Raw genomic sequence first — 25720 nt, 5'->3', positions numbered from 1 at the left:
GAAGAGCCTTTTTGGCAATCTGAACGTGACCTATTTTAAATCAAGGTCACGTCACCTCATCTTGGGATAAATCTTTTAAGTTTTGATAACTTTTCGAAATGTTGCAGGCCAGCAAAGAGATTTCGCAGAACCTAATGTCTCCGCTACGATATCTGAGCCTATTTCTGAAAGGCAGAGGCAAAACAAGACTATAAGTATTCAGCATCCACAAATCTACCGGACACGCAACAGTTCGGACATCTCCACCCAATTACCGATAAAATCCACTTCCAATGTTTCTCGAATGCCAAGGAGAATCAATTCTGTGGGTACTTCAGAAGAGTTGTGCAGAACTGGGGAACCAGCATCTCCAAATGGCAATACCTTAGAGCAGGCCCACTTAAGTGGTGAGTAGCTATAAGAGTATTACTTTGAGCTACTCCATAATTACTGAATCCATAGCATAGTCTACTGATGTATCCATTGCTTCAAACTTTAATAAATTGAATTACTTCACAAAATAAATTAAGCAACACTAATCAATCCAAATAATATGCTATAAATTATCATTAATTTTGAGTGGGCTTAATCTGCATGGATATCTTGGTGCCTTTCTGATGTAGAATTAGTTATAGCTCCAGTTCAGATACTGAAACTTTGCTGCTATGGATTTATTGATGGATAGTAAAACCATTTCTGACCAGAATGTTTTTAAGAGTGGACACCTTGAACTTGAGTGAGCAAGGATGGGGCCCACACTAGAGAGACCAACCAAGATGGATGCACCTTTACTGGAGGCGCAGTCACGGGAAGAACGTAAAATTCCGTACAGACAGCACCCGTAGTCGGGTTCGAATCTGGGTCTCCGGTGCCGCAAACGCTGTATGGCAGTAACTCTACTGCTGCACCACCAAGTGGCAAATGCCTCACAACACTGAAATAAACGGCAAAATGTTATCTAATTTCTTGTCCAAAGTCCTCCATTGCACAGAACATCTCCTCATCTTCATTGCATCTATATCCAATTCATCCCCCCCCTCCCTTTCCTTCTTTCTTAAAAACTTTACTGCATTTGGTAAAAGTTTTTTCGCTGTATAAATTCTCGTATCTAATTCACAGCCACCCCAATAGTTGGTGTCTATTAACTCTGGTCCCAGTCCACTGACAGCTCACCCATCTGATCTCTAACCATTGCCCAAGATCCAGCTACAGTCTTTGAGAATGCCTTTCAGTTGTGTCAATAAATTTTGCAGAAACAGTCCCACGATCAAGTCTGGGGTTAGTGCACCACACAATACCATTTGGCACACAAGTGCTCCCGATTCATTGGGCCAATACCTCAGGATGAAACTGGAACCAGAGTGGTACTAAAATGACCAAGCACACTAAATGGCCCAAGGCACTTTACTTCACTCTCAGCACATCTTCCCGGGAGCTTAGTGCAAGGGGTCGGGGAGAGAACGTGGGAATTAAAGAAATGAAAAGCAACTGCATATCTTGGTAGTGCTCCACTCCTATAATATGGAGAAAATAAAACTGAGTCCAAAATTTTGCAGTCGAACTACTTCTGATATTTTTTCAAAATATCTGGGGGATTTATTGCCTCTTGAAAAAAATTTATTTAAAATTAGAATGTATGTTCTGGGAATCTGAGATTGTTTTACAAGTGGACTGCTGGTTGGATTGAGTTACTGATTCCCTATTACAGGTCATGACGGAACTCCTACAGATTCCAGGCCAGCCAAACCAGTCAGAGTTCACACCCAGCCTGACGTGACCCAAGCCAACCTGTGTAATAATGAGAGCAGGGGCCCGGCCTCCGCTTCAGTAGGTAGCAACACCCGGATTCCAAGAGCGCAGAACCATTTAGAGTTCACAGAAGAAGCGCGGAAGGTTCCAGAAGAATCGGAACACAGTGATCTGAACGGTGAGTGTCTTTGTAGTTCTGATATCTTTCTTGCACTCGAAATTCCCGAGCATGTGTTTTATTGCCAATTTTTGAGGCAGGAGACTAGAATCATTGAGTCGTACAGCATGGAAACAGGCCCTTCGGCCCATGCCGATCAAGATGTCCCATCTAAGCTAGTTTCATTTACCCGCTTTTGGCCCATATTCCTCTACCGTTCCTATTCATGCACCTGTCCAAGTATCTTTTAAATGTATTGTACCTGCCTCAACTACTTCCTCTGGCCGCTCATCCTCTGTGTGAGAAAGTTGCCCCTCAAGTTCCTATTAAATCTTTCCCCTTAAATCTATACCCCCAACTTCTTGATTCCCTTACCCTGGGAAAAAAGACTGTATGAATTCATCCTATTTATTCCCCTCTTTGTTTGATATTCCTCTATTTGATCAGCTCTCAGACTGCTGCACTCCAAGGAATAAAGTCCCAGCCTGCTCAACCCTATAGCCAAGGCCTTGAGTTCTGGCAATATGGTTGCCATCTGTCCCGTATTAGCCGGGACATCCTGTACGGGACCGCCCTTGACCCGTATTTGACTGCCACTACTCGGGTCGAGGGGACTGTCGGGTTGGAGCGCAGCGTCCGGCCCCGCCTCACCCGTCCCAACGTAGTGCAGCCCATGGAGTGCAGCAGCAGCGCCTCGCCCGTGGCCCTGTCAGTCATCAACCAGCCAGCTGTCTGACCTTTGGACCTTTGCTTACCGCCAACACCACCACCCCTCCTTCTCATGGCCGATCATCGGTTCATGAGTTGGATGGGGTGCCGGACTTTGCGCACAAGCGCGCTCCTGGGCCAAAACTCATCAGCTGGCCCACCGACTGGACTTTGTGTGCAGTCCAGCACCCGGGCCAACTCATCATTCACCCAACCACGGCCGAGTCGGTCAACGAATTGCCATAGGGAATTTGTCCCGTATTTTGACCTTTTGTCCCTTATTTGGGAGTGAGAAAGTTGGCAACCCTGCCTGGCAACATCCGTGTAAATCTTTTCTGTGCCCTTTCCAGCTTAATTTCCTGTAGCACGATGACCAACACTGAAGACTATAATCCAAATGTGGCCTCACCTCACCTCTTGTACGAGTTCCATTTCGATATGCGTTTATTGTCCATCCATTGCTTTACTCAAATAGTGGGTAGCACGGTGGCACAGCGGTAGAGCTGATGCATTACAGCTTTAGAGACTGCGTTCGATCCTGACTACGGGTGCTGTGTATAGGGAGTTTGTACGTTCTCCCCGCGACCTGCGTGGGTTTTCTCCGGGTACTACGGTTTCCTTCCACACTCCAAAGACGTACAGGTTTGCAGGCTAATTGTCCCCAGTGTGTAGGGTAGCTTTAGTGTGCGGGGATTGTTGGTCCGCTCGGACTCGATGGGCCGAAGGGCCTGTTTCCACGTTCTATCTCTTTTTTTTATTTTTTTTATTTTTTATTTTTTAAAAAAAGATTAGAATAAGAAAAATAAGTTAGATAGTAAAGGATAGAAAGATGTGAAATATATAGTGTGTGAAGAAAGAAAACGAGTAAATGAAGAAAGTTGAGAGAGAAAATAGAGAAAATAAAATAAAATTTAAAAAAAAGGAGGTCATTATTTATAAACTTGACCAACCCTCGTCCAGTCCTGAAACAGTTATTTTTTACAATTGTGTTGCACCATATGATTCCAAAAAAACGACGAATGGAGACCAACTCGTTATGAATTGGTCTGATTTATCCATTAGGAGGAATCACATTTCCTCAAGATGAGCGGTGTCCAACATACTTGCAATCCACATTTTAAGCGTTGGTATTGATGTACCCTTCCAAAATTTAAGTATTAATTTTTTTGCTATTATTAAACCATAGTTAAGGAATAGATTTTGAGATGTGTTCAATTTATTCCCATCTTCCATTACGCCAAATATAATCATTTCAGTATTAGGTTCCATTCTTGTCTTGAATAATTTTGTAAATATTTCAAAAATATCATTCCAAAATCTATAAAGTTTTATGCAGGAAACTAAGGAGTGTGTTATAGTTGCCTTTTGGGCTAGACATTTATCACAAGTGGCGGATATATTTGGATAAAATTTGTTCAATCTTGTTTTTGAATAATATAATCTATGTAAAATTTTAAATTGAATTAGATTATGTCTTACATTAATTGAACATTTGTGAATATATATCAGGTATTTTTCCCATTTAACCTTCGTAATTTTTATCATTAGTTCCCGTTCCCACTCTTCTCTAAGTACCTCTGTCGATGGTAGGTCTATATTTAGAATACTATTATATAAATATGATATTAATTTTTGTGAGTCAGCTTCAATATTCATTGCTTCTTCCAATAAGTCAGGAGTTACTTTTTGATATCCTTGTATATATTTTTTCACGAAATCGCAAATCTGAAGATATTTAAAATATTGGTTGTTTTTCAATTTAAATTTTAATTGTAGTTGTTGGAATGATAGTAGGTTTCCCATTTCGTACATATCCCCGATCCTTCTAATTCCGAGACTTAGACTTATCTCTTAACCAGAAAAAGTGATGCAGTGGAATCACGTGTTCTTTCCGGCAAATCTATAAATCAGCCCTGTACAGCAAAGGTTTGGTCTGTCTAATCCACAGACCCCGTGTTTTGGAAAGGCCACAGTTGAGCTGCCCCATGGCTCTTCTATCCCCCCCTCTTGACTGCTTCTGACCCTCTGGTTTTCACTTCTTCTGAGACTCGTGCCACCTCTTTGAGTGAATTGAAGCAGATGAGAAGGAATCTCTTTAGTTAGAGGATGGTGAATCGGTGGAATTCATTGCCACAGACGGCTGTAGAGACTGTCAATGGATATTTGTAAAGCAGAGATAGATTCTTGATTAGCACGGGTGTCAGGGGTTATGGGGAGATGGCAGGAGAATGGGATTAGGAGGGAGAGATAGATCAGTCATGATTGAATGGAAGAGTAGACTTGATGGGCCGAATGACCTGATTCTGCTCCTATCTCTTATGACCTTATGCGTTTGCCATCTTGTGTTCCTGCTAAGACTGGTATGATTCACCAACTAGTATTGAGGTAGATCTTTTCAGTTGAAGTTGAGAGGAGACGTTTCCATTCTAAGCTGGATACAATTCAACTGTCGAATCAATCAGCCAGTCATCTCAGATCCGTGTTTCAGTACTGAAAGTTAAATTGCATTGAATATATTGCACATTCTGTGAACTGAGAAGGTTTTGATGGAAGCTAATGGAATGTCATATTTTCGTTGCAGGGCTAGGACATTTTGCCGCCACCACTGTACCGTCTCCAGTGCAGGAGAATGTCCTGGACAATCAAAAACCAAAGAAGCCTGTGGCGGTTCGTTATAAAGGCGCACCAACCTACCAGATCTCAGCAGCTGGTGACAAAAAGAAAATGGGTTCCTCGAATGCTACCCACATTCCAAAACGGAAAAACCGATGGAAGGAAAGTGAAAATGTATCTGCTGAGAAACTGGAAGATCTTGCTCCTGAGCCAGGTAATGTGTGATCATAAGGCCATACGTGATAGGAGTCGAATTAGGCCATTCGGCCCATCAAGTCTACTCCGCCATTCAATCATGGATGATCTATCTCTCTCCCTCCTAACCCCACTCTCCTGCCTTCATAACCTCTGATAACCCCATAACCTCTGACACCTGTACTAATCAAGAATGCTTGTAACTATTTAAGATGTATTTATCTTTTGCTGTGCGGCCATCAGTGGCAAGGATAACCTTTATCCCCCATCTTTAATTGGCTTTGGGAAGTTAGTGATGAGCCACCATCTTGAACTGATGCCATTCTCTTAATGAAGATCCATCTATAATGCTAGTGGATGGGTATAGAATAAATAGGCGTACCAGAATGGAGATGAGGAGGAATTTCTTTAGCCAGAGGGTGGTGAATCTGTGGAATTCATTGCCACAGACGGCTGAAGAGACCAAGTCATTGGGTATTTTTTAAAGCAGAGATAATGCTCTTCATTAGTAAGGGCATCAAATGTTACAGGGAGAAGGCAGGAGAATTGGGTTGAGAGGGAAAATTAGAATACAGACTTGATGGGCCAAATGGCCTAATTCTGCTCCTATGTCTTTTAGTCATAGTATCCTGGGATTTAGAAACACTAATGATGAGAAAAGGGTGATACATTCCAACTAAGACGCTTTTTTTTTTGCCTCAAAGTGCAAAAGGCACCCGGTGGGCCAAAGGGCCTGTTTCCACAGTATCTCTAAACTAAACTCTGCAATCGATGGTGCCCCCATGGGTCTACGATCCTCTTCATTGATGATAAAGGTCACAGGTTTGTTGGATGATGGTGCAGTAACTTTGGTGGTAGAGATAGATCCCAGGTTTAGGAGGTGGTGTTGGCTGGTATAGTAACTGCAGTGCATGTTGTAGATAGTTTTGATTATATTGTCATGTATTACGAGGCACAGTGAAAAGCTTGTTTGGGTGGCACAGTAGAGTGACACAGGGGTGGTGTAGCGGTATGGTTGCTGCCTTGCAGCGCCAGAGAGCCGGGTTCGATCCTGATTATGGGTGCTGTCTGTACGGAGTTTGTATGTTCTCCTAGTGACCATGTGGGTTTTCTCTGGGAGCTGCGGTTTCTTCCCACACTCCAAAGGTGTACAGGTTTGTAGGTTAATTGGCTTTGGTAAATTGTAAAATTGTCCCTGGGGTGTAGGATGGTGCTCGTGTATGGGGTGATCAATGGTGGACACAAACTCAGTGGACCAAAGGAGCTGTATTGCTAACGTCTAAAGCAAAGCTTTTGTTTGTGTGCTATCCAGTCAAAGAATGATGACATGATTACAATCAAGCTGTCCATCGTGCATAGATAAAGGATAAAGGATACAGCATTTACTGCTAGATAAAGTCTGATTAAAGATAGTCCAAAAGTCTCCTTTGAGATGGATGAGAGGTCAGGATCGCACTCTAGCTGATGAAGGCTTGCACTGCAACTTCTGTACACCAGTGGGGGGGGGAGGGAATTAACGCTTTGGATAGTTGGTGAAGTACGTAGTTCTGGGTGATGTTAAGCTTCTCGAGTGCTGTCGGAGCTGCACTAAGTGGAGAAGGTGGGTGGAAAGGCTTTGGAGTGACCGATCCTGAGGCATTGCTGCAGGATTATTGGTCTCTGACCTGCATGGGTAAGGGTTTATAAAATGCAAATGTCTTTTGAGAAATAGCTGACCATTCTTTATCTGATTATACAGAAAATACATATGTCAACATCATTTCTTTCACACAGCCCGACTTCTTCCTCTAGGGAAATTCCCAAAGATAGAATGTGAAACTTTGCTTTGATTTGAAGCAGGGCCAGATTTCTGGGAATTCTACAACAGTCGAGTGTTGAAATAAACCCAATAGCCAATATAATATGTTGGCTTTATCATTAGCTCAGTTCACTTTAGTATAACCTTGCCCCTCCCCCCCCCCAGTGATTGGATTTGTCATTAATTGAATCTTATTTTCTTATGCAGTTGGTTCGCAACGACTCCCTGAAGCCATTGCTAGCGAAGACCTCCAGCCACTTGAAAGACTGAACCTATCACCAACATCGCGGATTCCAAGACTTAAAAATATTTCAGAAACAGCAGGTGAAAATTCAAAAGCATCTAGTGAAGAACTGAAGCAATCAAGTAAAGAGTTGCCAGGTAAGAACAGACCTGATAGAATAACTGACCAAGGAAAGGCTGCCTTCCAACCTGCTAGCAGAATAGCTAAATATCAGTCAACGTCCTCAGATGACGAGGGAGAGAAAGGTCTTAATCCAGGTACCATGTTCACCATAAGTGCCTTAAGCAATAAGCATCCTGAAGAGGAAGCACTCACTGATCCCAGACATTTTAAAAACCTGAAGCATTTTTGGGAAAAAGGAGTTGATTCCAGTAACGGAAACAATGATACTTCCAAAATTCCGTTCAGAAAGGTTAGATCACCAGATCACAGGAGCAGCCCGACCAAAATGAAACTCTCCACAGAGGTTGAATCAGAGTCCGATGTGCCTAGCAGGGAAAGTCTCCCAACTGGCATCCCTTCTAAGTTGGAGCGAGGGGGAAACCTGTCAGGTCCTTCTACCTCTGAGGAAGATGAAAAAGTTGTGCCGTTGGCTAGGACCAGCAAGTTGGCTCCAATTCCCACTCCGAGAATCAGTACAGCGATCAAACTGAAGAAGAATGATGCCTCGGGGACTAACTGGGATAAAGACCCAGAAGCAAATGCGCCCATGGTTGCTAAAGCATCCGAAACAATTGTCCAAAGAACTCACAGCAGTGATGATCAGTCAAAAGATTCCGTTGTCCTGGAATCCATAGGACAGGCAAGACCCACAGCCACAAGGTTGTCCAGCAACTCCAGTTTGGACGAATCTTTGCCCATCACGAAAAATAATCAAAGCGCTTCTCTTGATGTGATGGAGAAACCCGTGGAAGAGGAGTTTCTCCCAGTGAAAGAGAACGCAAGAAAGGAGATGCACGAAAAGCTAATGAAGTTGGCAGCTGAGGCAGCCTTATGTGACCCAGCACCCATGATGCGGCCCACTGTGATACAGGCCGATGTGGACATTTGCAAGGAGAGCCCGGGACCTTCTGACAGTAGTCACAAGCACGAGATCAGGACCTCCTTGGAAGGTGGCACAATAAACCTCCAAGAAGAATGCCCTGCTTCTCCAAAGGAAAAAGTAGAGGAAGCCACAGCAAACGTTGTGTCCAGCGCGCCCATGTTAGAACCAGACACGGTCCCGGTAGGGGATGAATGGGTCAACAGTTCTCCAACGAGCCAGGTGGAAGAGCTGGTGAATCGCTCACCAGATATAGAGATAACTGAACGTGAGGCTGTCAGGAACTTTGATAAGCGTATGATGCCGGGACGTGTAAATGAAGAATCAACAATACACTGTAAGAAAGCGCGTTCTGGAGATGTAGAAGTGCAAGCATTGCCTACGGAAGAACTCCAATTGCCAGCCAATTTTCTCCCCATTGTGGATAAGAAGCCTCTCGGCCTCAGTGATACACACAACGATGATGACCCAACATTCAACGCAGCAAACAGAAATCAGGAGAAGGACTCTTCAAATGGCGTTCATTGTGTGGATGATTCGGAGAGTAACAATGATTTTCAGACGATAGAATCAGGTTTGATTTTTCATATTTAGTTGCCTATCTCTCCTCAAAGGTTTAATATAAAAAATCCTGCTGCATAATTGCTACTAATTAACACACTATGAAATTTAACATAATGCTCTAAAATTTGTGTATGCATTCTCAAACAAAAAGTGTGCTTTGTTGCCATTTGCAAACCATTACTAATTGTTTTTCCTGCTTGCTTGTCCATTATCAGCTCTGAATTGTAAAAAAAAGTTCATATTTAATTATGTGAAAACCGATTTGATTAAACAAAACCTAACCTGTAAATTGGGAAGGAGCGAGGAAGGAGCAAAGAAACATTAGTCTTGGTATAAAGAATTGACAGAAAATGTTAAGAAATTTTTTTCTTTTGGGGGAAGATATTTCTTAACTTTAAATTTGAATCGAGTTAGCAAAAACAGATTGTCCACCAAGGCAAAGCACGTCCGTTTTAAAACTTCAATGATTCAATTCAATTATACTTTTGGAGTGATTTGGTTGGATTTCAACTCTTCTCACTTTCTACTCCTTTTAAGGGTTTTCTTAAGGCTGCTTTCTTCCTTCTGCAAGTTTTCTCCACTGAATGAAACTGTTAAAGTAAGTGCATAAAAGATAACAGAGCCACTACCTGCAGGGGATGACATGTGGAATATTAATGGGGATTGCCAATGAAATATTCTGGTATTATATGGCATGAGTTAGATCTGGCTCTTCGGGCTAACGCAATCAAGGGATATGGGGAGAATGCAGGAACGGGGTACTGATTTTGGATGATCAGCCATGATCCTATTGAATGGCGATGCTGGCTCGAAGGGCCGAATGGCCTACTCCTGCACCTATTGTTAAAATGTTTCTATGTAACCCACAGAATGGAGACTATGTTAAAAATGAAACGATGAGGTTGATCGGCTCAGGCTTGATGCATCAGATTTTTGTTTTTGAGGTTTATTCGGCTTAAAGAATTCCCTGTTCAGGTTTTGAACAAATCAGGACTGTGATGTACAAATACCTAGAACAAAATGTGCTTTTGCTAACATACTGTAAACAAACGTAGGAATTAGCAAGACATGTGAGTGATTTGGAGTTGGATTTTACTCTCCTCTTCCCAATTTCTGCTCCTTTTATGGGTTTTCTTAAGGCCCTCTTTCATCTTTCTGCAAGTTTTCTCCACTGAATGAGATGCCCTGTTTCAATCTCTGAAGGTCAGTGCACGAGTCTGCTTTCCCGTCAGTGTTGTCCGTGTGTTTTAAAATATTGATCTAATCTGATTCAGGACCTACCTATGGATTATCTCCTGTGATGAGGGCTTTAGCCAGAGCCAGGAAAGCTAACGCTAAGAGTATGGACAACCTCAACTCTACTCTAGACAGTAAGTTTTAACATTTTACCTTTAACTTTACCTTTTTCATTTGGCGATTTTAAGTTTCACGGATATTTTATACGGGGGAAATAGTACTGTATTTTTGCTAGAAGATATGCAGACTTGCACTTTGTTTTGCAGTTAAATTAAGTTATGCTTACAGCCAAGGTTAAGAGGACAAGTTACTTTGCATGCTGTAAAATCCCACAGCGGGTGATAAGATTAAAAATCTGACTTGGTGGCAATGGTGTGCAATTGATTTTGGCCAAGGCAGTGGAAATCTTTGTGGTCCATTTCTAAATAGTGCAATTGATTCTTCAACTTCAACGCAAGTGGGGAAAATGGGGACAAGGTTAAAATCTCACCTGAACGATGATCCATCTGTCTGTTAGCGCAGCATTTATTTTGCATCAAGGTGTGCAAAGTGTAAACTTGGTAGCTGTGTTTACCTACGTGAAAATAATTATTAGATTTAAACTATTAATGAGTTCAAATGAGTTCACAATCTATTGCCGGTCATAATATTGCTTTATCTTGCACTGAACGTTATTCCCTTTATCATGTTTCTATACACTGTGCATTCCATACAATGCATTTCGTTGTCTCTGTACTGTACACTGACAATGACAATTAAAATTGAATCTGAATCTGAATCTGAATCTGTGGATGGCTCGATTGTAAGCATGTTTTGTCTTTCTGCTGACTGGTTATCACGCAATAAAAGCTTTCACTGCACCTCAGTACATGTGACAATATACTAAACTCAGTGCAACATGTCTGGAACAAAATAGAAAGCATAGTAACTCATGTTTGTGTGCTAAAGGCTACTGGGTGGACAAAGAAACAGTGCTTGGCTCGCCAAACTCTTGTTCACAAGGCGGTTGAGAAAGCTCATGGATTCTTGGAATAGCTACATAAGGCAGGAGTACCATCCTTTCCTTGATACATGTACAAGGCTGAGTTCAAGATTCTGCATCCAGTTTTCATTTTCCCACACAGTGTGGGGTGGAGTGGAGGGGGATTGATATAAAGGCACTGAAAGTGTTTATAAGATGTCAGTTTGGTTGATGTGTATGTTAATGCACCGTGGCTTTCCGAGCAGACTTGCGCAACTTAACCGGTTTAGTTGGAGAAGCACAAACTAAGATTACGACCCTTTTAAAATAATGAACTGACTAAATCATGTAAATGTGGATAGTTTATTACAGATGTGGGTAAGGGAGAGCAGGAAAGATTAAGTGTAAATTATGAAAACATAGAAGTAGATTCTGCTGCAGTTGATCTTTGAATTTGGAACCATGATCGGTGGAAAAATAAGCACAGAAAATCCGAATAGTTAAAGTTGATGGGGATGTGGATTAACATATGATGAGCATTTGACGGCACTGGGTCTCTACTCGCCGGGGTTTAGAAAGATGAGGGTGGACCTAATTGAAACTTACCAAATAGTGAAGGGCCTGGATAGAGTGGATGAGGAGAGGATGTTTCTACTAGTGGGAGAATCTAGGTCATAGTCTCAGAATTAAAGGACATTATTTTAGGAAGGAGATGAAGAGGAATTTTTTTTAGTCAGAAGGTGTGAAGCTGTGGAATTCATTGCCACAGAAGGCTGTGGAGTCCAAGTCAATGGATATATTTAAGGCAGAGATAGATAGATTCTTGATTAGTATGGATGTCAAAGGCTATGGGGAGAAGGCAGGAGAATGGGGTTAGGAGAGAAAGATAGATAAGCCTCGATTTAATGGCGGAGTAGACTTGATGGGTTGAATGGCCTAATTCTGCTCCTATCCATTATGAACTTATGAAGTCTCATGAGATGTTTTGAACTGAAATGCGGTGAGTCGGTGAGTTGATAATGCAACCACTCTCTCTTTTGAAGCCTAGTTGACCATTGTTTTGGACAGAGGAATTATTCATAGATTTCCCTAATTTGGCTTGAAGATCTATTCTGGTATTTCACCTTTGTCAGCACAATGTACATGTGTTTGATAAAGGTTTCTGGACAGTAGTTATTGCTCGTGTCCCATGCCTGGGAAAGACTTATTCTATTCCCTTCGTTTCTGCTTACCTTTTTCTTCTTTCCTGCAGTTGTGGCCCCTAATGCAACCATGTAAAAACAAAAATATGTGCATTTTTTCTGATTCTATTTCAACTTCAAAAGTGCAACAAATAATTTCTGTGGAGACCATGCCATCAATGAGATGTACTGACCCGTGGAAGATGCAAAGTGTGAGAAGTTTTTAAAAGGGGGTGGACAATGGGGATTGTGAATTGAAATGTCAGGTCCGGTGGGGCTGAGCGCAAGTGCTTCACAAAGTGATCACCCCATCTGCGCTGGGTTTTTCCAAGGTATCAAGGGCCTCATTGTGAACACAGGATGCAACCTGCTAGATAGGAAGAAATGCTAACGAATTGCAAATAGCTGCAAAGTATATGTTTTGGACCCATTTGGTGGGAAGGGAAGGGGTAAAGTGGAAGGTGTTGCACCTTGTGCGGCTGCACTGGAAAGTACCATGCAATTGGGAGAGTCGATGGGGCCAGAAATGTAGACGAGGGAGTCCTGAAGACAGTGCTCTCAATGGAACTCTGAAACAGAAGAGGAGATGAAATGCTCTCTGTACAAGTACTACCTGGCCTAACTGAGTATTTTGAACCAATTTCCTGGGCGGCACAGTGGCGCAGCTGGTAGAGCGGCTGCCTCAAAGCACCAGAGACCAGCGTTCAAATGAAATGAAATGAAATACGTTTATTGTCATTGCACAACAGCTGTACAACAAAATTCCATTGCATCTCCTTCGGTGTGTACATAGAAGACACAGGATAAAAGATTTAAAAAGAACAAAACACAACAGCCATTGACTCACATATACACAAGATCAGTAAAGAAAAATATAAATAGGTATTAAAATATTTTAAAGAATATTTCGCATTATCTTGCACCCCGAATTATATTGTGCTTCCCCCAGTGTTCTCTGTTAGAGTTAAGTTCTTTTATCGCACATGGGTAGAAACTATTTTTTAGTCTTCAGAGACCTGAATCGCCTCCCAGAGGGTAGCAGAGTGAAAAGGTGGTTGGCAGGGTGGGATGTGTCCTGCTTGATGTTTGTGGCCCGGCGCAAGCATCGGGCCCTGTAAATGTCATCCAGGGAAATCTAACCTTGGGTGACGTCTTTGGGTTCTCCCTGTGGCCGCGTGGGTTTCCTGCAGGTGCTCCGGTTTCCTTCCAAGGATGTGCGGGTTTGTAGGTAGATTAGCCTCTGTAAATTGTCCTGCATGTGTAGGGAATGGCTCCAATAGTGGGATAACATAGAACTCATGTGATGGTCAGCATGGATTATCGATCAAGCCTGTTTCCATGCTGTATCTTTCAATCAATTCCTGTAATAGGAGGGTATTACATTTGCCTTTCGCATCTGCCAACTCGGTGAATGTACTCACAAACTGGCTGAACTCAATTCATTATTCTCTTTCAGGGGAAACGATCGATTCCTCGGTGCATGAGAACGAAACAAAAGGCGATGGTGAGAGATTGAGTATGAAAACCTTTACCTGTAGAAGAGTTCTGTGTATGTCTTACTTCTAATTCTGTTGCACACTGCAGTGGTTTTCTCTCGGCTGAACCTGAAAATGGCATCTGAGATGTGCTCCGTTTCCTTCACTGCAGGAAGTCGTTCAGAACCACCCTCTAAATAATGTTTAGGAATAATACAAGATAACACCTCAAAACAATAATTATTTTTTTTCCTGATACGAACAGAACAATAGACATTTTGGTTGCAGTCTATTTAATCTAATGTTATAAATTTCATAACAGTAAATCATTGCGGGTTTGGCAGCATTCCAAAGCCGGTGGGTTTTTTTTTCTCTCTTCGATTCGTCTTTACGGGGCTTGCGTTTTATTTGAACTGGGTTCATATGAAGATATAATTCTCAATTTCACAGATTATTGGTGAGTCTGTAAAGATTTGGAACCATTCCCAGCATGTTTCAGACTTGGAATTGTGTCTGTCTGCTTCTCAAGTGGACTGGATTGTCTGAGGCCCAATCCACTGCATTTGGGCACAACCCGTTTAACAATGTTGCCTGTTAATTAGCACTGAGCTCTGCCAAAATGAAGGCCACGTTTCTGTACTCTGTACTTAGTTTTCAGTCTCCAGATCTAGAAATACCAGCTGCTGACTGGATGGTCAGCATTCTTCCACTTCCTTTTCCAAACTCTCGACCTGATGACCTTTAACCCAACATTATGTTTGTGCAAACGGCATTGTAAGGAAAACAATGGACGTTCCCTCTATCCCAGAACAGGCCTTGTTGTGAGAATTACACCCTTAAGGGACCTAATTCAACTGTGTAATGAATCTTTAAAATCTAACTCTTGTATTCACTGGAAGGATGAGGGGGAATCTTATAGAAACATATAAAATTATAAAAGGACTGGACAAGCTAGATGCAGGAAAAATGTTCCCAATGTTGGGCGAGTCCAGAACCAGGGGCCACAGTCTTAGAATAAAGGGGAGGTCATTTAAGACTGAGGTGAGAAAAAACTTTTTCATCCAGAGAGTTGTGAATTTATGGAATTCCCTGCCACAGATGGCAGTGGAGGCTAAATCACTGGATGGATTTAAGAGAGAGTTAGATAGAGCTCTAGGGGCTAGTGGAGTCAAGGGATATGGGGAGAAGGCAGGCACGGGTTATTGATAGGGAACGATCAGCCATGATCACAATGAATGGCAGTGCTGGCTCGAAGGGCCGAATGGCCTCCTCCTGCACCTATGTTCTATGTTTCTATGTAACTCAGGCAGTAACCCAATCACAATATTTCACTGTGTTCAAGCTTTGACTGTTAATTTCAACAGTGTATGCTCTGTTTTCTATGGTACAATTTTGACTCCTCATTCTGTGTGTGTATGTGTGTTAATTGGCAATGTGAAATTTCCCTGGAGTAAAAGGCGGTAAGAGAATTAGGGGAGAGCTAATTGCTATTAAATGGATAGGAAAAGGATAAGATAGGTTTAGAGGGGGTATATATGGGCCTAGCACGGGCAGGTGGTGCTAGTATAGATGGGGCATGTTGGTCGGCGTGAGCATGTTGGTTGACCTGAACAGATTGGGCAGTAAGAACTGTTTCCATGCTGTTTGTCTCTATGATGCTAAATATTTTGAAGAAACATTAACTTTATGCAAAGCATTGATGAAGAACAGCTGGAAGAACACGGTGGCACAGCAGGTAGATTTGCAGCCATACTGCGCCAGAGACTCGGGTTCGATCCTGACTATGGGTGCTGTCTATGGAGTTTGTACATTCTTGGGCACTGCGCGGGTTTCCTCCGGGTTTCCTCCCACACTCCAAAGACGTGTAGGTTTGTAGATTAATTGGCTTCAGTAAAATTGTAAATTGTCCCTATAGTGTGTAGGATAATGTTATTGTGCAGGGATTGTTGGTCGGCACGGACTCGATGGGCCGAAGGGCCTGTTTCCATGCTGCATCTCTAAACTAAAACTAAACTCAGCGGGTCAGACAGCATCTGTGGAGTGAAATGAACATTTGATATTACATCGGGACTGCAAGGTCTACTTCAGATATTCAGAGTGAGTTTCGGCATACTGTAATAACTATTGCATTTTGCTATATTCCAATGTTTGGAGTAGGTATGAATGTAGTTAAAGTACATAATAGTCTTTGTTAATTAACTTGCAATGATGCCGAATTATCAAACACATTTTAAATGCTTAAATTGTTTTATTTTAGCTGGTGATGTCCAGTTCGGCAATTGTCCAAAGAAAACCACTGAATCTGGCAGTGGATATGGATTGTAGGTGTTTTTACTGTGCCTTCAGAGTAGAGAAGCATTTAGCATCAGTGTAGGTGGTCAGTGACATGGGCAATGACCTGACCTGGAGAACATGGATAGGTGACGTTTCGAGTCGGGACCCTAAAGAAAGTTGACGTGGAAAAGCTTTTCCCACTGAGAGTAGGGAAGATTCAAACAAGGGGACATGACTTGAGAATTAAGGGACTGAAGTTTAGGGGTAACATGAGGGGGAACTTCTTTACTCAGAGAGTGGTAGCTGTGTGGAATGAGCTTCCAGTGAAGGTGGTGGAGGCAGGTTCGTTTTTATCATTTAAAAATAAATTGGATAGTTATATGGATGGGAAAGGAATGGAGGGTTATGGTCTGAGCGCAGGTATATGGGACTAGGGGAGATTATGTGTTCGGCACGGACTAGAAGGGTCGAGATGGCCTGTTTCCGTGCTGTAATTGTTATATGGTTATATAAAGGTCCTATCCTGAAACGACACCGGGCGGTCACGGTGGCACAGCGGTAGAGTTGCTGCCTTACAGCGACTGCAGTGCCGGAGACCCGGGTTCGATCCCGACCACGGGTTCTGTCTGTACGGAGTTTGTACGTTCTCCCCGTGACCTGCGTGGGGTTTCATCCCACACTCCAAAGACGTACAGGGTTGTAGGTTAATTGGCTTGGTAAATGTAAACATTGTCCCTAGTGGGTGTAGGATGTTGTTAATGTGCAGGGATCGCTGGTCGGTGCGGACCTGGTGGGCCTGAAGGGCCTGTTTCCGCGCTGTATCTCTAAACTAAACTATCCACATTCTCCAGAGATGCTGCCTGACCTGTTGCGTCACTCCAACACTTTGTAAACTTTAGTTTCTAAACTAGCATCGGCAGTTCCTTGTTTCGACACAGTGACTTGACCTGTTTGATTCAGCTCCCTTACACCATTATTTATGGTCTCAGAAAGTTAGTTGAACCCTCCCCCTGCTCTCTTAATCTTGGCATTGTGATTCTTACAGGTAATATTTGCCAGGCGTGGGTAGGATTAAGCCAAGTCTTGGCCTTGTCCAAACCGGTCCTTTGTCGTTATAATGTTAAGTGCAAGATGTAGGCAAAGCATGTCATTATGCTAAGTGTCCTTGGTTGATGTCTAAACAGATTTAGTATTTTAATGCAAATATTAATTCTTTTCCCCAGGCAGTGACCAGTCATCGGCTGATGATAAGTCATCTGTAATGAGGACTTCAGTCTTGGAGAACACCAGGGTGAAGGAACTGAGCAAGTCTGTCCCAATGCTGATATATGAGGTATGAAACATCGACGTGAATAGGAGGCATGAGTTGAAGTACGTGCTGGGGCATAACTGAATGAATGGAATTAAGGACATTTTTCATTTTGAGAACTATTTTAAACCCAACATTCATATGTTATTTACGCTGCGAGGCAATTCTGCTTCAGATCTCATTTTCAATCTGCACTGATTTGCTTATGACACAATAAAGCAAGGTGTCCAGTTATCTGTTAAGACAATTGTTTGGATGTCAAACGCATCTTGTTAATTCAGTGAGGTTTTCATTGATGCATTGGCTATTATTCCGCATTCAAATAAATAACCAACTGCAAACAATTGCAGGATAATTCCTCCTGTGAGTGTTTTGTGGGAAATGGCTGGTGTTGAGTGATTGCTGCTGTATTTCTTAAGAGAATAAAACAATTGCATTTCCGAGGCAATTTCGAGAACAATATGTTCTCTTTGATAAACTAACCTTGAACAGCATTTATACCATGGGGAGCAGTGGCTGCAGAGTTTTTTCCCAGTGTGAGCCTTGTGTAGCTGGGCAAGGCAAGCTCCTGGAATTACCCACTTTGCAGCTATCCCTGGTGAGTCCACTATATTCAGGCTGATCCATCATGAGCTGGAGTCAGCAAAACCAACATAAATCTCCTGTTCTGTGCAAGGACCAAGAATGTTATAACTGCTTTTAAATTACTTGATAGGCACAAACAAATGAATAATCGAAGTTTGAAATGATGCTCTACCTCAATTATGACAAAGGGTCTTGTGGCGGCACTGTTTCGCAGCAGTAAAGTTGCTGTCATTACAGTGCCAGAGATCCGGGTTCGATCCTGATTACGGATGGTGTCTGTATGGAGTTTGTACATTCTCCCCGTGACCTCTGTGGGTTTTCTCCGGGAGCCCTGGTTTCCTTCCACACTCCAAAGATGTACTGGGTTTGTAGGTTAATTGGCTGTGGTAAAGATTTTAAGTGTAGGATAGTACAAGTGTACGGGGTGATTGCTGGTTGGGCACGGAATTGTTTCCGCACTGTATCTCTAAACCAAGCTAAATCTGTGGATTCTGTGCGATTTCTATTCAAAATGATTTTGAGTAGCTTTATTCAACTTGCTTGTCTTTTTTTGTCAGAGCGAATCTGATTCAGCTTCAGAGATCAGCTTCAACGTTGGATGGCACAGGAAGACTCCGAGTGATGCCAGCCACTCTTCAGATATGGCATCAGTATCTTCGGTATGAATTTATTCACAAGAAGCATACAAAATCTTAGCATGACAATCTGTTGGCTGGAAACTGCTTTAATTATTCTAGCATAAGCTGTATGTGCTCCCCTGTACTACAAACATTCAATTTATTTTGTCACTTTGAGTATCCTGTTGATGATTCTGCTAACTCTACTGGCTATGATCTTCAGTAATATGGAGACACAAAGAGGAGGAGTGGCGCAGTGGCGCAATATAGTTGCTCCCTTACAGTGCCAGAGACCCGGGTTCGATCCTGACTATGGGTGCTGTCTGTACGGAGTTTGTACGTTCTTCTTGTGACCACGTGGGTTATCTCTAGTTGCTCCGGTTTCCTCCCCCAATTCAAAGACGCCCAGATTTGTAGGTTAATTGGCTTTGGTAAGTTGTAAAATTGTCCCTAGTTTGTGTAGGTTAGTGTACGGGTGATCACTGCTCGGCGCGGACTCTGTGAGCTGATAGGCTTATTTCCACGTGGTGTCTCTAAAGTCTAAAGGAACTGCAGATGCTGGAATCTTGAGCAAAACAAAAAGTGCTGGAAGATCTAAGCAGGCCAGGTCACATCTGTGGAGGAATGGACTTGCAGCATTTTGGGTCAGGATCGTTTCTGCGGTCTGAAGAAGCATCTTGACCTGAAATGTCACCTGTCCATTCCACCACAGAGGCTGCCTGGCCTACTGTTTGTCCTCTCAGCTGTCTATGACGTATATTGTTTGCTACAGATTTTGGTGTTGGAATGCGTTCACAGGTGAGTACACAGTGTTTTGAAAAGACCTTGGCATCAGTTGTTACCGCAAGCTGAAGAACAGTTATTTGCAAGCAGGTTTATTCCTCGGTTACCTGAGCTGCCACAGAATGGCACTCGCTCAGTAAAGGTACAAACCAGGTTGCAAATTCCAACCTGTGAATGCAATTTAAGGAAAAAGAGTCCATGTGCACCCTAGTAAAAGACCTTGTTGTTTTGATAGTCTCGAGCCCCATGAAGAGCAAGAGTTAGAAAATGTGCTTCCTGGCACCGTTGGTGAATATTCCATGTCTGCCAGAGGCTGCTGTAAATGTAGATGGAATGGTAAACCAAGTGGAGTATTTCCATCAGCTTCTAGTTGACTGTTGGAGAGCTTTAGCTCGCCAATTGTGTTTTGTCTGTAACTCCTCAATGTGTAACTGTAATACCTCATTTAGGCAACACAGTGGCTCAACCGATTGGGCTGCAACCACACATCGACAGAGACATGGAGATCAACATCAAAAGCTGGAGTAGATTTAATGGGAAGGAAAGTTCGAGAAGGGATAAGAGAGTAAGGTCAGGGCCAATTGCGAGCGGTGCGAGAGGGGAGGTGAATACAGAGGTCAAAGTGTTGTATATGAATGCGCAAAGTATAAGAAATAAAGTGGACGAGCTTGAGGCTCAGTTAGAAATTGGCAAGTATGATGTTGTGGGAATTACACAGACATAGCTGCAAGAGGGCCAGGGCTGGGAACTGAATATTCAAGGGCACACCTCCTATCAAAAAGACAGACAGGTGGGCAAAGGGGGTGGGATAGCTCTGTTGGTGAGGAATGAAATTCAGTCCCTTGCAAGGGGTGACATTGAAACAGGAGATGTGGCGTCAGCATGTGTAGAACTAAGGAATTGTAAGGGTAAAAAGACCCTAATGGGACTTATCTACAGGCCCCCAAACAGTAGCCTGGATATAGGGTGCAAGTTGAATCAGGAGTTAACATTGGCATATCGTAAAGGTAATGCTACGGTTGTTATGGGAGATTTCAATATGCAGGTAGACTGGGAAAATCAGGTTTGAACTGGACCCCAAGAAAGGGAGTTTGTGGAGTGCCTCCATGATGGATTCTTAGAGCTTGTATTTGGAGCCTACCAGGGAGAAGGCAATTCTGGATTTAATGCTATGTAATGAACCGGATTTGATAAAAAAGAACATAAGGTTAAGGAACCATTAGGAGGTAGTGACCATAATATGGTAACTTCTGGAATTTTTTGAGGATGTAACTAGGAAAATGGACAAGGGAGAGCCAGTGGATGTAGTATACCTGGACTTTCAGAAGGCATTTGATAAGGTCCCACATAGGAGATTAGTGGGCAAAATTAGGGTAAATGGTATTGGGTGTAGAGTGCTGACATGGATAGAAAATGTTGTTATAATTTCAAAAACATTAGCAGTATCTCTTTTATTTTGTTGGAAAAAACAATTAGATTATTCGTTAAAGATTCTGTTAGTTACTAAAGAATGTTATTTTTGTTTCCAGATAATAGAATCATCCAGTCATACAACGTGGAAAAAGTCTCTCAGCCCAACTTGCCCACGCCGAGCAACATGCCCCATCTACACTAGTCCAACCTGCCTGCTTTAGGCCCATATCCCTCTAAACCTGTCCTATCCATAGAAACATAGAAACATAGAAAATAGGTGCAGGAGTAGGCCATTCAGCCCTTCAAGCCTGCACCGCCATTCAATATGATCATGGCTGATCATCCAACTCAGTATCCTGTACCTGCCTTCTCTCCATACCCCCTGATCCCTTTAGCCACAAGGGCCACATCTAACTCCCTCTTAAATATAGATAATGAACTGGCCTCAACTACCTGTGGCAGAGAGTTCACCACTCTCTGTGTGAAAAATGTTTTCCTCATCTCAGTCCTAAAGGATTTCCCCTCTATCCTTAAGCTGTGACCCCTTGTCCTGGACTTCCCCAACATCGGGAACAATCTTCCTGCATCTAGCCTGTCCAACCCCTTAAGAATGTTGTAAGTTTCTATAAGATCCCCCCTCAATCTCCTAAATCTAGCGAGTACAAGCCGAGTCTATCCAGTCTTTCTTCATATGAAAGTCCTGACATCCCAGGAATCCCATGCACCAGTCTAAATATTTCTGGATAAAAATAAAATTATTTAAGTTTGCAGTTTGCTTCCCGATGGCAGATTATTTGAGGAGTTTCACTCTTTCATGGGTCAATTACAGTTAGAATATAACAATATGATATTTCTGTGTATAAATTCCCTGTATTAACGAGCTCTTGTAACCTTATAGCTACATGGCCCGGTCCGAACAGTGATATGATGGGTTTGTGGATATAACAGTACATTTAATGTCATTTCCAGGTGAGTGGAAGCATCATGAGCGTTTACAGTGCTGATTTTGGGAGCATTGATGCCCAGGGCTCTGTTCGGTTTGCTCTGGATTACAACGAGAAGAATAAAGAGTTCCAAATCTATGTGAGTCAGTGTAAGGATCTTGCCATGGTGGATGAGAAGAAGGGTCGGACAGATGCGTAAGTAGACTTTGTCTTTTCCATTGTTCCTCCTCTTTTTTTAAACTCTCCTGCCCGCATCGTGGCAGAGATGACACCGATAGAGAAACAATCCCTCCTCTGATGGCTCAACTTCCCTTCTCTCTGTGTTGTATTTAACGCACCCGTCCAGCATGTATGCTGGATTATTGCTTTCTTTTGTTTAGTTTTAGAGACACAGTGTGCAAACAAGCCCACCGAGTCCACACCGACCACCCATTCACAGTAGTCCTATGTTATTCCACTTTTCCACTCCCTACACATTAGGGTTAATTTACAGATGCCAATTAACCTACAAATTTGTGTGACTTTGGGATGAGGAAGGAAACCAGAGAACCCCAAGAAAACCCACGCGGTCACTGAGAAAATTCAAACTCCGCACAGACAGCACCTGAGGTACCAGGATCGAACTCTGGCCCCTGGCGCTGTGAGGCAGCTGTTCTACCAGATACGCCTCTTTACTGTATAAGATTATAATGTGAGTCAACAAAGTAAAAAACAACAAGTGCTTGATGTGCAGAAAAACAGCTTCTTCAGCATAACCATATATGGGCTAACCTTTCCTCTCTCAAAAGAACCTGTCAATCCTAACAGGCAAGAGGCTGTACAATGCTCTGTAAGATAAAGTATTGCTGAATTGCTGATTATTAGGGTATAAATATATCTGATTGAACATTACCTCTTTGTGGACACAGATTGGCTCTATAGTCTGTAGTTTACACTTATGTTTACACCAGATTTACCCTTGCTGTTCCTCCCTCACTGACATTATTCACATTAGTTCTTTAACTTATGCGAGACAAGGCAAGCATCCTGTGTCACTTCAGTGCCTCTTGATGTTTGACTTCACCTCTCTTCAATGAGGGGATAACTCAGTTGCCAGTTACTTTCCAAAGCTAAAATCACGTGTATTAACATAGTGACTATAAAGTTTACAATAAAAGACACCTGATTGCTTATTATTCATGTGGAATTATATTCTTGGTCTGATTGGTAATGCAAAACAGGTGCTAGTCAATCTGTGATTCATTTTAAAGCTCTATTGCAGTTTTCTATCGTTTGCCTAAATAATATTTCAGAACCCTTGTTGATACGTACAAATGCGAGAATCACTGAATATGAATCGATATTTGGAGCTCCTTAAGGCATTATTTAACCTTGTGTGGGGAATATATAGAGTGAATGCACAGTGTATTTTACCCAGAGTAAGGGAATCAAGAACCAGAGGACATGGGATTAAGATGAGAGGTGAAAGGAACTTGAGGGGCAACTTTCACTCAGGGGGTGGTGGGTATATGGAATGAGTTGTCAGAGGAGGTAGTTGAGGCAAGTACTATAACAGCATTTAAAAGACATTTGGACAGGTACATAGATAAGAAAGGTTTAGAGAGATACAGCTTAGATAGGGTTTCGTGGATGGCATGGACAAGTTGGGCTGAAGGGCCTGTTTCCATGCTGTATGACTCTATGACTCTATTCCCTCTCCTAGCCACTCAAACATTCCTTATTACTGACTAAGACCACTTTACTTGCAAAACTGAGATTGAACGTTAACATTCCAGGTTGTTTGTGCTATCGAGTAAGACATACTCCAAAGACGTACAGGTTTGGAGACTAATTGGCTTGGTAAAATTGTAGATTGTCCCCAGTGTGTGTAGGATAGTGTTGGTGTGCGGGGACCGCTGGTTGGCGTGGATTCGGTGGGCCGAAGTGCTATATCTCTAAAGCAAACAAAAAAACTCCCACTAATGTTGAGAGGATGTAGAGGAAATAGCAAGATAAGTGATAACATTCTAATTGTTTGAAATGCTAGAGTTTATTATAGATTATGCTGCTGAAGGATGTTGTTTTGGCTAATTACAGGTATGTAAAGACCTACTTGCTTCCAGATAAGGCACGCATGGGCAAGAGGAAGACTTCTGTCAAGAAGAGAAACACTAGTCCTTTCTACAATGAAATATTGAAGGTATAATGATGGGATATTTCTATCCACACTGGGACAGCAACTTGCTAGAAACCTTGTATTGGAAGTGCAGAAGGTACCAGCAAGCAATTGCGGGGACTGGTTTACCAAGAAAAGACACAAAATGCTGGAGTAACCCAGCGAGTCAGGCAGCATCCCTGGAGAACATTGATAGGTGACGTTTCAGGTCTGGAGCCTCCTTCAGATTGCACTTGCCAGGCCAAAGATTCTTAAGGGATTGGACAGGCTAGATGTAGGAAAAATGTTCCCGATGTTGGGGGAGTCCAGAACCAGGGGTCACACTTTAAGAATGAAGGGGTAGGCCATTTAGGACTGAGATGAGGGAAAATCGTTTTCACCCAGAGAGTTGTGAATTTGTGGAATTCTCTGCCACAGAAGGCAGTAGAGGCCAATTCACTGGATGTATTCATGAGAGAGAGTTAGATATAGCTCGTAGGGCTAAAGAAAACAAGGGATATGGGGAAAAAGCAGGAACAGGGTACTGATTCTGGATAATCAGCCATGGTCATATTGAATGGTGGTACTGGCTTAAGGGGCTGAATGGCCTACTCCTGCACCTACAGTCATTTCTATGTTTCTATGCCACATCCCGCACCAACCTCTTTTCTCAGCTTCCTTCCCCCCCTACTACAATAAATCTGATGAAAGGTCCCAACTTGAATCATCGCCTATCCATGTCTTCCAAAGATGCTGCCTGTCTCTTTGAATTACTCCAGCACTTTGTGTCTTTTTTCACATCTTTGGGTTGTTCCAGTGTTTCCACAATTAATCACTTTTCATATCTGGTCCCTGTTTGTAGGCAAGTGTTGTCTTCCAGATTCTACATAGAGCATTGGAATTAATATCTGTCTGAAGAAGGGTCTCTACCCAAAACGCCACCCATTCCTTCTCTCCAGAGATGCTGCCTGGCCTGCTGAGTTATAGCCCTGTCCCACGGTACGATTTCATTCCAAGAGTTCTCCCGAGTTTGCCCTGATTCGAACTCGGAGATTTACGGTAATGGCCACTCGTCGATACTCGGGACTCTCGTGGACATTTTTCATCATGTTGAAAAATCTTCACGAGTCTTCCCGTGCTTACCTGCCGTTAGCGAGTCTTCCCAAGTACCTGCCGTTAGCGCTAAGAGACGTCCCCGAGCTCCGACGTACCGGCTACATTCATTCTCCGTGCTTACCACGAGTTTGATTTTTTTTTAACTCGGGAGAGCTCTTGGAATGAACTCATACCATGGGACAGGGCTTTTACTCCAGCTTTTTGTGCCTGTCTTAATATCTAGTTAATTTGGTACCTGGTCTTATCTACTTAAGGGACGTCTAATGGCCAATTCACAGATGAAGAGGAAATGCTTTAATTTACCACAATAGTAACCAACTAGGTGAATAATTGAGTTTTTATACAATTTATTTATTTCCCAACAGTATAAAATTGAGAAGAGCGTTCTCCTGATCCAAAGACTTAATTTATCCATCTGGCATAACGACACATTGGGCCGGAATAGTTTTCTTGGAGAGGTGGATCTGGATTTAGCCAGCTGGGACTGGAGTAATCGGGAACTAAACTGGTATCTTCTAAAATCGAGGGTAAGTAACATAAAATATTGCAATTCAACCTGTAAATTCATGGTCCATCTGCGTGCGGCTGCAGTTTAGTCAAAATGGGGGTGCGAGCAACAACGATGGTGAGAGCAATACGGTCC

General features: G+C 42.6%; 1 protein-coding gene across 7 annotated transcripts in view; it reads left to right on the top strand.

Moving 5' to 3' along the window:
- Positions 1-25720, top strand: part of LOC116979153 (synaptotagmin-like protein 2) — an 86913-nt gene that overhangs the window by 44839 nt on the left and 16354 nt on the right. For 3 of the 7 annotated variants that reach the window (XM_033030675.1, XM_033030674.1, XM_033030676.1), the window contains exons 7-17: positions 108-386; positions 1688-1906; positions 5175-5420; positions 7407-9059; positions 10324-10419; positions 13884-13943; positions 17400-17509; positions 18628-18729; positions 21853-22022; positions 23904-24006; positions 25443-25604. In XM_033030675.1, coding sequence (XP_032886566.1) covers positions 108-386; positions 1688-1906; positions 5175-5420; positions 7407-9059; positions 10324-10419; positions 13884-13943; positions 17400-17509; positions 18628-18729; positions 21853-22022; positions 23904-24006; positions 25443-25604 — 3200 coding nt within the window. The remainder of the gene's footprint in view (positions 1-107; positions 387-1687; positions 1907-5174; positions 5421-7406; positions 9060-10323; positions 10420-13883; positions 13944-17399; positions 17510-18627; positions 18730-21852; positions 22023-23903; positions 24007-25442; positions 25605-25720) is intronic. The other 4 variants (XM_033030680.1, XM_033030678.1, XM_033030677.1 and 1 more) reach the window with 4 other exon arrangements.

Source organism: Amblyraja radiata, chromosome 12 (genome assembly GCF_010909765.2).
Source record: "Amblyraja radiata isolate CabotCenter1 chromosome 12, sAmbRad1.1.pri, whole genome shotgun sequence".
Classification (NCBI taxonomy): Eukaryota; Metazoa; Chordata; class Chondrichthyes; order Rajiformes; family Rajidae; genus Amblyraja; species Amblyraja radiata.
This window is presented reverse-complemented; position numbering and strand designations above follow the sequence as displayed.